Source organism: Eurosta solidaginis, chromosome 1, assembly GCF_040869045.1.
Source record: "Eurosta solidaginis isolate ZX-2024a chromosome 1, ASM4086904v1, whole genome shotgun sequence".
NCBI classification, from domain to species: Eukaryota; Metazoa; Arthropoda; class Insecta; order Diptera; family Tephritidae; genus Eurosta; species Eurosta solidaginis.
In genome coordinates this window covers 148,094,406-148,109,173 of record NC_090319.1, presented here as the reverse complement: position 1 = coordinate 148,109,173, position 14,768 = coordinate 148,094,406, and the positions used below count along the sequence as shown (strand labels likewise).

Below are 14,768 nucleotides of genomic sequence, written 5' to 3'. Positions count from 1 at the left end.
TGGATATCACTGCAATATAAAGATGGTTAGCCGAACGACAGGTTTGTTTATAAGTCATCACTTCTATTTTATTTTGCAACCGAGTTCGAATTCATATTTCAGGAGAAGAAACGAATAATATGGTCAGCTCAATGAATTTTTATGTGCATCGTTTGATGATTCGGCGTGATGTTGACAATCATCTGTTGAGATATCGCCGGTTGTTTCAACAGTACTGCGTTGACATGTACGTCAAGGTCGAAACGGAGCGCCTCAATTTCATTCGTTTCAATCAGTCCAAGTTACGATCAGATGAATACATACACTTGCGTGATGCGATGGCTACTGAAGGAGACGCAACCAAAATCGGTTGGTTGACCATTCTTCCAGCTACTTACGTTGGAAGCCCGCTCCACATGCATGAGTACGCTCAGAATGCGATGACGTATGTGCGGAATTACGGACGGCCGGATTTATTCATCACGTTCACTTGCAATCCGAATTGGCCTGAAATTACGAATCTCTTGCTGACAGGACAAACATCCAGCGATCGACATGACATCATTGCACGAGTGTTCAGACAAAAGATCAAAGTACTCATGGATTACATCGTTAAGCATAAGGTTTTTGGCACGATCCGTTGTTGGATGTACTCGGTTGAATGGCAGAAGCGTGGCTTACCACATGCACATATTTTGCTTTGGATGCTCGACACGATCCGTCCAGATAATATTGATTCGATAATTTCGGCCGAAATACCAAATCCAGAAACTGATCCGGAGCTGTATTCCGTTGTGACAACGAACATGATCCATGGGCCTTGCGGAGTCCACAACCCAGACTCGCCGTGCATGGAAAACGGAAATTGCACAAAGCGTTTCCCCCGTCCGTTGGTGGCTGACACAATCTCTGGAATCGACGGATATCCATTGTATCGGCGTCGTTCTCCAGATGACAATGGCAAATCGATCGTGATGAAAGTGAAAGGAAACAATGTCATCGTCGATAACCGCTGGATGGTTCCATATTGTCCGCTTTTGTCGAAAACGTTCTCAACTCACTGCAATGTTGAGTACTGCAATTCCATTAAATCCATCAAATACGTTTGTAAATATGTGAACAAAGGGAGCGACATGGCGGTATTTGGCATTGTTGAACCGAATGCAAACGACAAGGTAACGCAATTTCAACTTGGACGTTACGTGAGTTGTAAAGAGGCACTTTGGCGGCTATTTTCGTTTCCGATGCATGAACGTCACTCGACTGTGGTACATTTGGCAGTACACTTGGTGAACGGCTAGCGTGTCTACTTTACGGACGCAAATGCAGCGCAAAGAGCAGAACAGCCGCCAGCTACAACGTTGAAAAATTTCTTTTCAACATGCCAAAGCGATCCGTTCGTAAGGACTTTACTATATTCGGAAATGCCACGCTATTACACATTTAACGCAAAGAGGTTTCAACGCCGGAAAAAAGGTAATGTTGGTACTGGCTTTACTGATGTCTATTCCACCGATGCTCTCGGACGAATATACACAGTTCATCCACGCCAAGACGAATGCTTCTATCTTCGCTTGCTTTTGGTTAACATCAGAGGCCCTACATCCTTCGATTCCCTGCGTACTGTGGATGGTGAGCTATGCGCCACTTTTCGAGAGGCTTGCCAAGGTTTTAATTTGCTTGAAAACGATACACATTGGGACTCCACTCTCGCCGATGCAACTGTTTCTTCGCCAGCGAATCAAATACGTACATTGTTTGCGATCATCATAGCCGCATGTTATCCATCGGACCCGACCGCATTGTTGGACAAATATAAGGACGAGATGGCTGACGAAATTTTACGCAGATTTCGCATGACAACTTTGAATTTCGGTCTTCAAATTAATGACGACATGCGCAACGAAGCGTTAGTTCTGATCGAAGACTTGTGCATCCTCATATGCGGCATTCTGGTGTCAACATTGGGAATGCCAGCGCCAAATCGTTCGATAAACGATCCATTCAATCGGGAGCTGCAACGGGAGCAAGACTATGATCGAGATGAGCTGGCCTAAAGAGTCCGAACAAATGTGCAGCTGTTGAATGCAGAGCAGAAGAACGTGTACGATTCCCTGATGAAGGCTGTTGACGATGGAACGGGAGGCATTTACTTTCTCCATGCTCCCGGTGGGACAGGAAAAACATTCGTCGTTTCTTTGCTTCTGGCTACAATTCGGGCAAGATCTTATTGCGTTGGCTGTTGCTTCCTCTGGCATTGCTGCCACATTGTTGGAAGGCGGTCGAACTGCACATTCAGCTTTAAAACTGCCGATGAATATACTCACGGTAGACAAGCCAACGTCCACCAAGAACTCAGCGACAGCGAAATTGATGCGAGAATGCAAAATCATCATTTGGGATGAATGCACGATGTCGCATAAACGAGCTTTTGAGGCAGTTGACCGAACGATGAAGGATTTACGAGGTGATTCGAGGCAATTTGGTGGGGCTATGATATTGCTCTCCGGAGATTTTCGCCGAAATCTACTGCTTCCGATGAACTTAATGCATGCCTGAAATCGTCGTTTTTGTGGCGGCATGTCAAGAAGTTGAAATTGACCACGAACATGAGAGTTGCGTTGCAGAACGACTCATCGGCTCTTGAATTCTCGAGACAACTGCTGGCGCTTGGCAATGGCCAAATACCCGTTGATGTTACCACTGGATTAATATCGTTCCCGGCAAATTTTTGCGAGTTCACATCGAGTCGAAAGAAGAACGCATCACCAAAGTGTTCCCCGGCATTGCACAAATTTATAAAAATCTCGATTGGATTAGTGAACGGGCAATACTTGCAGTGAAGAATAAGGACGTCGATAGCTTGAATTTGATTATTCAAAGTCAAATAGCTGAAGAACTGCATTCGTAAAAATCCGTCCCGACGAGGATGAAGCGACAAACTATCCGACAGAATTTTTGAACTCGCTTGATGTGCCAGGAACTCCGCCGCATAATTTACAATTGAAATAGGGATCGATCATAATCATGTTGCGGAATCTGAATCATCCAAAATTGTGCAACGGTACGGGGTTGTCCGTCAAGAAACTGATGAAAAATGTGATTCAAGCTACGATCATCAATGGCAAATTCAAGGGAGAGGAAGTCCTTATCCCACGAATTCCGAGTATTCCATCTGATCTTCCCTTCCAATTCAAGCGGATTCAGTTTCCCGTTCGATTGGCTTTTGCGATGGCAATCAATAAATCGCAAGGCCATTCGTTGGAAGTCTGTGTGATTGATCTCGAATTTCCCTGTTTTTGGCACCGTCAGCTGTACGTTGCCTGTTCGCGTGTTGGGAAACCGTCTTCGTTGTTTGTTTTTACGCCGGAGAACAAAACAAAAAACATTGTTCATCATATGGCTCTCTACTGATTTCGATTCCGTTCAAATAAATAACATTTTAATTTGAACTATTTGTGTTTTATTATCCTTAAAGTTTATCTGAAGGCGTTAAATTGGGGAGTGCCACACCTCTTTTCTAAATGAAAGGAAAAGGGGAAAAAAGGGAAAGAGAAAGGGAAATGGAAAAGGGAAATGAATAGGAAGGGGAAAGAAAAAGGAAAAATAAAGAAATATTTAAAAGAGAAAAGAGGGAGAGAGCGAACGGAGAGGTAAAGCTTGAGATAGGAAGCGAGGTGCGGAATTTTTTATAGGGGCTTCTAAATGACAGATGCTTCAGTTTCCAGGAAAAGTTTGTAAAGCACTGGCAGGAATATTACCGGGCAGAATAACATCTGCCGGGCCAGCTAGTTATCATTATTTTTTATGTATTCAGGTAGTTCATTGAAGCATTTTAACCCTTTGTAAAAAAGACTATTCTGTTCAGATTCTGTTTTATAATTAGGTAATTTGAAATCATTTCTTTGTCTTGTATTTCTTCCATGGACATCATAATTAACTCTAATATTTGTTCTTAAGTATTCAGGTAAATTTCCGGTTTTTATATTGTATATAAACTTCATCGTAAAGAAAAATATTTGTTGCTTCACGCTCATCTAATTTAAACTAAGTAGCATATCTTTTATTGGGGTATCATAACGTTTGTTTAAGATGAATCGCATAGCTTTATTCTGCATTTTTTGCAATTTATCGATTTGCGAATCTTTCATAACAAATAAAATTGTAGAGCAATATAAAGAGTAAGGTTCAACAACAGATCGATTTACTTAAGTTTTATAGTAATTACTTAGGTTTTTGCAGGTTCTTTGCATAAACCATATTTTAGTTGCTATTTTATTTGTTATATAAGCGACATGGGAGTTGAATTTTAATTTACAATACATTACGAAACCAAGGTATTTAATAGTATCTACGTTTTCAATTTCTGAATTGTTTATTTTGAGAGTACCAATATCGGAAACATTCTTTCTAGTTATTAACATGTATTTAGTTTTTTCGATATTAAGTTAAAGTTTGTTAGCACACAACCAAATATAAAGGGCATTTAAGTCACTTTGTAATTTATTTCTTAAATCATTTTCGTTATTGAACTATATTTCAAAATTGAATTAATATCATTAATGTAAATGTTGAACAAAATTGGAGCGAGGACAGAGCCTTGTGGAAGCCCAACCTTAACATCCACTTCATCTGACAACGATGAGCCAATGATTGTTCTTTGCTTACGGTTGCTTAAAAAACTTTTAAACCAGTCTAGTTCTAAACCTTGAATGCCTATGTCTGATAATTTTTCCATTAGTATTTTTATATCTATGGTTTCAAAAGCTCTTTTAAGATCAACAAAAACTGCTAAAATCGATTAAGTGTTGGTACGCACCAGAGAGCTGCAATTATTCATCTTTTAAGGATATTAGTGGACTAAGCAAAAAATGAGTATTAGTGCGTATGCAAATAAAGAACATCAAGCACTTATATCCACTAACACACATTTACATAGTCATGCTTCGTAAAATGAATAACCGCTCATAAGCCACGAAACTCTTCAGTACTTAATTGACCTATTGAGCAAGAAAAACAACTGTGTTATACGAAAACACTAATTGGAATAAGTAAGACTAATAGTGCAATAAAATGAATATAGTCATATCAGTCTTCTGACGCTAGCAACACAACGATGTGCACGGAACTGAACTGAATACAGCACCAAAGTAAAACCGATGATAAACGAAGTATACAGTATATTACACACGAAATAAAAGCGCTACTGAGTTAAAGCGACTATGACATCAGTTTATACTCAACAATGTCATATATGTATGAGACATATGTGTTTCGGGGCACTCGTATGTATTTTCCATTTTATGTGCTAATCACTCATAATATTTGTCTGTACTTGACTAACACACATTTAGAAATTTTTTGGCTCATAACTAAGTGCACAAATTTTATTAGTACACAAAGCAGATCTCTAGTACGCACCCTGAGCAAGTAACTCTAGTATTGTTGAAACTTTTATAATGTCAGGGACTGCCGTTGCTGTCTGTGGAGTATTCATCTCACTGCTAATTGTAATCGCCTTGTTTCTTTTGTTCTCTTTCTTGGACGTTTTGTCAGTGATGCATACTCAAGCAAAAAATAAGCGAATAATGACAAGTAAGGAAGTCTAAGTTCTGGTGAAACCGAACATTACATACCCAGCTGTATACTTGAAATGCTGTTGTTGTTTGTTTTGTGTGCTTAATAGTGTTACAAGGCTGCGCAATAATACATATACATATGGTTCTATTCTGAACTAATTTTTCTTCGAGTTATGGCTCCCAAAACATAGAAAATTGCTTAGTCATAAAAGGAGTGATGCCACGCCCAATTTTTAAAATTTGAAGTTTTTCATATTTATTGTTATAAATCCACTTGGGAAATGAAATACCATTGATATAGAGCTCTTTTTTGCAAAGATATAGCTTATTTTACTCGTCCACGACCCTTTAAAAATCCTTTATAAAAAGTGGGCGTGTTCCTTAATTTTTCTTCAAAGCATTCCTTATAGTAAAGGCAACCTCTCTGTCGAATTTTGTTACGATAGGTTTAACGATTTTTGATTTATGATTAATAATATTTGTAAAATTGATTTTGTCACAAACGTGCGGTATCACGCCCATTTAAAAAAAAATTTCTAATTTTTATTAGGAGTCTCAATATCAGTCCACACGTCAAATTTCAACATTCTAGGTGTATTATTTACTAAATAATCAGGTTTTTTGTGTTTTCCAAAATGTTATATATATAAAAATTTTTTTTTATTTTTTTTTTATATATATAAAAATTTAGCGTGGTTATCATCCGATTTTGCTCACCTTCAATACCAATTTATTCTGGGTCCAGATAAGCTCGTGTACCAAATTTGGTGAAGATATCTCAATATTTACTCAAGTTATCGTCTTAACGGCAGGGGGACGGACGAACGAACATGGCTCAATCAAATTTCGGAGTGCTTGCCAAACACTGCCGAGGGGCGACCCCGCTTAGAAAAAATGTCTTCTAATTGAAAAACCTTATTTCTACAATTTTGATATAGCTTTGTCCGGGGCGTGAACCCAGGACTTCGGTGTGATAGGCGGAGCACGCTACCAGCACACCACGGTGGCCGCCACTAAGAATAAAAGCTAAAAGTAAAAGGCAACTTGCCTATATACATAAATAAGACCCAAAATATTTCAATATCACAGTGCTATTCATCATCTGATGTATGAGAATTAATGAGATAATTTCTCATTACAAAGTCGTGGCAGCATACAAATAATGGCATAACAAAATCGTGGCAATATTTCTTACAGAATAAGAAAAGGAGTACAAACTCAGCCGTTTTGCAGAGTGACAGTTACCTAGTTTAACCGATTCGCTTGAATGCACTAAATGTGAAATTATGTTTTCAATGAATTTTTTCGCAGGCCATCTTATTGGCTCCATCAATGGCAAGCTTTATAAAATTACCAAGAGGCACACGTGATTTTGAAATAAATTTTTAATTTAATCGATCGAAATATCTAACCACCAAAATATGACTTCTCGTTCTGACAAGTCCGTTGTTTCATTAACTATCTACAAAATTTGTTTTTTGTAAAATCCGACATTACTCTTTTATGTACCGGAATATAGCCTTTGTTCTGCTACAATTAAATGATTGAACGATTTTTGCATCTGTGCAGTAGTGAAAAAGACAAAAACATCAAAATCGTGGCTACTTGCTTAAAAAGCACCAAAATTGAGAAAAAGGTACCATCGCACCAAACAGAGTCCGAAGTGTCATCCGTGGTTTTCGCCGTGCTTTTGCGGACAACCTTAAAAAGAAATGTCAGTAACCACAATCTAAATCAGCGAGTAGTTTGGGTTCGAAGCAAACACGTTAAGTGATGTCTCTTGTTGATTTATGCTCTTTGGTTATAATACCCTGTGTACAAGTACAGCTGGATATAAAAAAACGATATTGTTAACGATGCGATAGCGCTACGGAGTTCCAATCACCTTTCGATTCGCAATTTATTTTCGCATCGCAATGCCTTTCGCATCGCAATACAGAGTAGACCCCCTGGTACTGAATTCGCATTGCCAACAGCTGACTGCTTGTTCTTGATTATTTTGTCCGTTAATCGAATTCAATGAAGCTTTTCTTTTGATTTGACATTCTTCTGCACGGCGAATCGGTTGAATTCGCTTTGCCATCATATTGTATGGATCCGTCTTGAAGTGAACTAAATCATGTGTTAAGAAATATTAATATTGTGACGAGTATTAGCAACACTAAGGGATACTATCATATCTAAGCCAATACTAAGCAGTGGCTTGTATGCACATCAACAAATCAATCATTATGTCTATACATATGTCCGTGCAAGCAGCGGAGAGCAACGCTCAAACACATGCATATATCAGTGTTATTAAGGCAGGGCATCTGTTGAGAAGTAGAAGTGTTATTGTGAAAGTAGTCTAATAAAGACCACTTTAGATTATTGATTATTGCAGTTATTTATTCAAAAGTTTAGTGATTCGAACGTTAGCAGAAGGTTTCAAATAAGCGGAATTGCAGTAAATTCATTACAATTGGTGTCAGAAGAGGAATTGTTGTATGAATTCCGAAGATTTCGAATACAACAAGGACATGGCAAAGTGGAGTGAATTGAAGATCCAGCAACTGAAAAAGGAGTTGGAGAGCCGTGGGTTGAATACAACCGGCAATAAACTCGAACTTCAAGTACGACTCCGAGAGGGGATGGAATTGGAAGGAATTAATGTGGATGAGTATGTCTTTTATCCTGATGTGGAAGAATCAACAACAAATATTGAAGAGAAAAACGAAACATCGCAGACAGTTACCAGCACAAACTTGAACATCATATTGGTTACAATAACATCAAACATCGACAGTGGCATCTCAGCTGGAATCGCAGGAGACACGTTTAACATCCAAGTTGAAGCACAGGAGGCACGCATTGCAGAAATATCGTCACAAATGTCATCTCACCTGGAAGAACAAAAGACAAATATAACATCTCAACTGGCAGAACAGAAGACAAGTATAGCATATTGAAGCACAGGAAACACAAATTTCATCACAGCTGGAAGAACAAAAGACATATATGGCAACTCAACTGAAAGAACAAGAGACACGCATAACAGTACAATTAGAAGCACAACATGCGCGTATATCACCAAAACTCGAAGCGCGCATGGACGAAAAAATAATGCAGTTTGAAGAAAAATTCGAGGCAGAGGTGGATGTTTTTAGAGGTCGTATACAGGAATTGCTACTTAATCGCCCGGTTGTTTCAGCGAGTAATACGAAGGTAAAAACTCCATCTTTTGAAGGTTCTGTTCCTTTCTAGGTCTTAAAGCTACAGTTCGAGAAGACCTGTCTGCTGCGGAATGCTGACGATAAAGTTGCTGCACTGTTCGTGGCATTGAAAGTGCCTGCAGCTGAAATCTTGCAGACAATTCCAGAGTACGAACGGAACAACTATGAAAAATTATTGAGCGCTCTAGGGAGGCGATACGGAAGCGAACACAGGAAACAGATATACCAAATTGAGTTGCAAAACCCTTACCAAAAATCGAATGAGACTTTGCAGGTGTTCGCATCGGATGTCGAAAGGCTGGCCCATCTAGCAAATGCCGACGCACCCGTGGAATACACCGAGAGGGTAAAAATCCATAGTTTTATAAATGGAATACGGGACGTTGAAACGAAACGAGATGCATATGCGAACCCAAAGTCAACATTTGTTGAAACGGTATCCCATGCACTGACTCAGGAAACTGCCTCACTTTTGAGTAAGCCCTCATACAAAGCTCATCGCGTGGAAGTGGAAAGGCCTGATTGAGTAGACACAATTTTGGAAGCACTGAAGGGATTACAAGAGAAAAATGCCGGAGTTATGAAACGTTTCAAGTGTGGCAACTCAGGACACATTGCACGTCATTGCAGCACCGGCCCTAATAGTTCCAACAATGTGGGTGGTCGTAAACGTAGAGCTTAAGGAGATGAGCAAATCTCCAAGTCCACTCAATCGTTAAACTAAAGCGAGTCAGCCGCAAGGGGCGACAGCTGGCTCCCTCAATTGAATTCCCCATAATATCTATCTCGCAAATTGGAAAAAGGTCAAACAATCTTACTGTCGGAGGACACGTGGATGGAAAGGAACGTTTACTGGCTGTAGATACGGGTGCATCTCATTCCATCATTCGATCAGATTTAGTCAACAAGAAGATAAGACCATTGCTTGGAGCAAGATTGCGTACAGCCACGGGAGAGGACACCCAGGTAATTGGAGAAGTAGCATGTGAAGTAGCATTTGGGAAAGTCATGGTACTACACAATTTTGTAGTGGCAGAGATTGTTGATGAAATCATAATTGGAGTGGACTTCTTAATCGACAAAGGCATCAAGATTGATATGCAAAGCAAAAAGGTGCGATACAAGAACATGGATGTGCCACTTAATTTCGGCTACGAGAAAGGCTACAGCAGAAAACGAGTGCTGGTGGAAGAAAGTCAGCAAATACCAGCAAAATCCGAAGCAGTCATCTGGGCAATGGTTGTTGGAGATTGTGGGACAAACAAAATGTGGGTTGTCGAGGCAGCAAACAGACGAACACAGAACGTACTTGTATGAAAAGGTAAGGGTACTCAGTGAGTTCAAGTCACCACTCAAACTGACAAAAGGAGCTATATTGGGAAGATGCCAAGAGGCTGAAGTAGTTATTAACTGCGAACAGCTCCAGCAACACTCAACTAGCAAGACTGATCTTTCAAATGACATCACGGCATGGACGGAGGGGCTAGATCAAGATTATCAGAGTAAGGCAAAGCAACTGCTCCTAAAGTACGCAAACATATTTGACCAGCATGGTTCCAAACCAGGCCGCACCAATGTTGTGAAACATCAAATTGAGACTGGAGATGCGACGTCGATACGTCAAGCTCCTCGTAGTGTTCCACTGGCGAAGCGGGAAGTTGGCGCTGGTCGGAAACTAAGTCCCAAGAAATGTTCGCTTTTAAAAAGGAAGTAAATTATTTGGGTAACAAGGTAACGACATGATGCATATGTACAGCGAATGAAAAGATAGAGGCAGTAAAGGATTGGCCAAGACCACAGAACTTGCATGAATTAAGAAGTTTCCTTGGGCTGTGCACATATTACCGCCAATTTCTACCAAACTTTCCAACGTAACCTTTTGATTCGAAAAAGGAGCAAGAAGTGGCTTTCCAAACATTGAAGGAGCGTTTGTGCACTGCCGCCATGTTGGCATATCCGATTCCAGGAGCAACATTTATTCTAGATACAGATGCGAGTGGATATGCTATAGGAGGCGTTTTATCACAACTGTTCCATGGACAGGAGAAGGTAGTTGCATATTATAGCCGTTCGATTGGAAAAACAGAGAGGAACTATTGCGTTACACGGAGAGAGCTGTTGGCATTGGTAGAGTGCATTAACCATTTTCACAAATACCTCTACGGCCAGCGATTCCGCGTCAGGACAGATTACGCAGCGTCGAAACGGCTTCTGCAGTTCCGTAATCCGGAAAGATAATTGGCACGGTGGATCGAGCGACTACAAAGCTATGACTTTTCCATTGAGCATCGAAAGGGTAGTACCAATGAAAATGCTGATGCAATGTCACGAAGACCATGTAGTTTTGAATATAGCACTGTTTAAAAGACGAGGATAAAAAGACATTATAGATGTCCGACTAATAACTATAACATGTGCGGATGAATGGGACAAGGAACAACTAAGGAAGTGTCAGTTAAAAAATATTGATCTGTCACATGTTATGCAAGGGCCCGAACGAAACGAAAGATAAATAGAGAGGAGATGACAGCAGAGAGTCCCATTGCGAAGTCATATTGGGCACAGTGGAACAGTTTAAAATTGATATCCGGTTGCTTGCATCGAGTATGGGAGGGTGAGGATGGTCAATGCAAGAAGAAACTGATAGTTGTTCCCAGAAAGAGGATTCCTGACGTGCTCAGCTAGCTGCATAATGGTCCAAGCGGAGGTCATCTTGGGATCACGAAGACGCTCGAGATGATTAAACAGAGATTCTATTGGGTTGGTTGCCGTCAGTCGGTCACTGAGTGGATTGCGAACTGCGAAGTTTGCAGCAGAGCGAAAGGGCCCAAAACCCGAAGTAGTGGCCAGATGAAGCAATATAACTCAGGTGCGCCATTTGAAAGGATCGCTATGGATATCGCAGATCCATTTCCTACTAGCATCTGCGGAAACAAATATGTACTGGTGGTTATGGGTTATTTCAGCAAATGGCCAGAGGTATACCCAATTCCAAATCAAGAAGCGGAAACAGTAGAAGTGTTTATAAACAATTGGGTTGCAAGGTATGGCGTACCAATAGAGTTACATGCTGACCAAGGCAAGAATTTCCTGGAAATGTGTAAATCATTGGGCATTCGATAAACACGGACAAATGCATTTCATCCTCAGTCCGATGGTATGGTGGAACGTTTCAATTGAACATTGGAGGAGCATTTAAGGAAAGTAGTAGGCAAGTACCATAAGGAGTGGGATACATACCCATCATTATTCTTGTTTGCTTACCGATCGGCAGTGCATGAGACAACGGGCCAAACTCCCGCAAAGGTAATTTTTGGCAATGACCATCGACTGCCAGCTGATTTGATGTTTTGGATAGAAGCAGGTGCGGAGAGAAATGTCAAGAAATCCTCTGGTGTCTTGGAAGAAGAGCTGAGAGATACACGATCTTGTAAGGCAACGAGCAAAGATTATGAGTGACACGATGAAAGCCATATACGATAAAGCAATTAATTCGGAAGGTTTTCAGGAAGGAGATTTGGTGCTGTTATACAACCCACAACGAAAAAAAGGTTTGTCCTCGAAATTGCAGTGTAACTGGGAAGGCCCATACAAAGTTGTAAAACGGATCAACGATGTAGTGTACCGCATACAAACCATTGGCAAACCACGAACCAAAATGAAAGTGGTTCATTTGGAGAGGCTATCAGCGTTTAGATCGAGAGATTTGTCTGATCGGGACGATCAGACTTAGGTGGAGGGAAATGTGACGAATATTAGCAACACTAACGGATACTATCATCTCTAAGCCAACACTAAGAAGTGACTTGTATGCACGTCAACAAATCAATCATTATGTCTATACATATGTCCATACAAGCAGCGTAGAGCAACGCACAAACAAATGCATATATCTGAGATACTCCCAAAAGCAGGCAATCATCTGTGGAAGTATCACTCACATATAAATGCGCATGGGCTATGCGAAAAGCTATAACAATGTGCATCGGTAGTTATAGCTGAGAAATTTATAGCTGGTAAACGAGTAGTAAATTCTAAAAATGGCAACGCGTAGAAGTATGCAAACGAGACATTACAGAGTATAAAAGGAATTAAAGCTGAATAAGCAGTAATCAGTTTGATTTAACCACGCTGTCTGTTGAGAAGTAGAATTGTTATTGTGAAAGTAGTATAATAAAGACCATTTGGCATTGTTGAATATTCGAGTTATTTATTCAACAGCTTAGTGATTCGAACGTTAGCAGAAGGTTGCAAATAAGCGGAATTGCACTAAACTCGTTACAATATTGTTTTTAGATTCGTGTACATTAACATGGATACACTTTTTTCGTTTATTTCGTTCAATCAAATATTTGGCAAACAAGTGCAGTTCTGCGTAGTAGCGAGACGTTACCACATTATTTGCTGGCGACGTTTTTATCAGCAATCAGAATACGAAAAGTTGTTTGCCATTTTATAACCAGCAAAAATAATGTTGTTACCAGCTTAGAATACTTTTATTATATATATTCCTGTGCGTAAATAATAAGTGTATCAAGTTTTTTCGCGATAGGTCAATTCTTCTCATCATTTTGGCTCGCGAAACTTGTGATTTCTCAAAAAAGGAGTGGTGACACGCTCCCCCCGCTGAGCGGGTTGTGCGCTGGGCTTGGGACCCGCCACGCAAAACTATACTCCAATGAAATATAACAACAAGCCTCGGAGAAATACACTCTCTATTGATGACGACCATGGCAAAAGTGTGAAGGACAATCAATTGGGGACATGCACCTGAAACGTCCGCTCTCTGAATGGGATTGGTGCAGATGCCCGGCTGGTTGATGTCCTCGTCAAAGCAAAATCTGACATCACCGCCATTCAAGAAATGCGTTGGACGAAGCAAGGAAGAAAGAAGATCAAAAATTTTGACATATATTGGAGTGGCCATACGAATAAGCGCAGTTGCTGCGTCGGATTCGTGGTGGGAGAGAGACTTTGTCGCCAAATGCTGGCGTTCACGCCTGCGGACGAGCATCTCGCCGCTATCCAAATAAAAGCAAATTTTTTTAATATATCATTCATCTGCGCCCATGCGCCAACAGAGGAGAAAGACGATGAGGTGAAAGCCACTTTTTATGAACAATTAGAACGCACATAAGAACGCTGCCCCCGTCATGATATAAAAGTCGTGCTTGGCGACTTTAACGCCAGGGTGGGCAAAGAAGGTGTTTTTGGCCCTACAGTCGGAAAGTTCAGCCTACACAATGAAACTTCTCCTAACGGACTGAGGCTGATTGACTTTGCCGGTGCTCGAAACATGGTCATATCCAGCACGAGGTTCATGCATAAAAAGATACATCAAGCTACATGGCTGCCTCCTGATCGAAATACTCGCAATCAGATCGATCACGTTGTGATAGACGGACGGCATGCCTCCAGTGTTTTAGATGTGCGCACGATCCGAGGACTTAACATCGACTCAGACCATTATCTCGTTGCAGCCAAAATACGCACCCGCCTCAACGCGGATAAAACCAAGGAACAAAAAATACAAGGAAAGCTAGACGTCGGAAAGCTTCAATCACAACAGACTGCCAATGATTTCGCAACTCGACTCTCACACCTGCTCTCTGGGAGCACAACTCATCCTGAAGGAATACAGGAGCAGTGGGAGCATATCTCCAAAGCACTTCGTACTGCCGCCGAGGAAAAAATTGGTTACCGGCGGCCACAAAAAAACAACTGGTACGATGAAGAATGCAGCGTTACAACCGAGAGAAAAGACGCTGCCTACACGGCTACGTTAAAAGCGTGCGTGACAAGAGGAATGTGTGAACGCTATCGTGAGTTGAAAAGCGAGACGCCTGGACGCCAGGAATAACACCCGAAAATTTTACCAAAAAATACGGCGACAGACGGAAGGATTTAAGACCGGGGCAAACTCCTGTTGAAACGAAAACGGCGACCTTGTAACTGATGTCCAGAGAGTGCTTAGATTTTGGAGGGAATACTTCCCTGC

General features: G+C 40.8%; 1 protein-coding gene across 1 annotated transcript; it reads left to right on the top strand.

Moving 5' to 3' along the window:
* Positions 1-578: 578 nt before the first annotated feature.
* Positions 579-1,280, top strand: LOC137238052 (uncharacterized). Its single transcript, XM_067762617.1, has one exon. It carries the CDS (start codon positions 579-581, stop codon positions 1,278-1,280), a length of 702 nt encoding a protein of 233 aa, XP_067618718.1.
* The last annotated feature ends 13,488 nt before the right edge of the window (positions 1,281-14,768 follow it).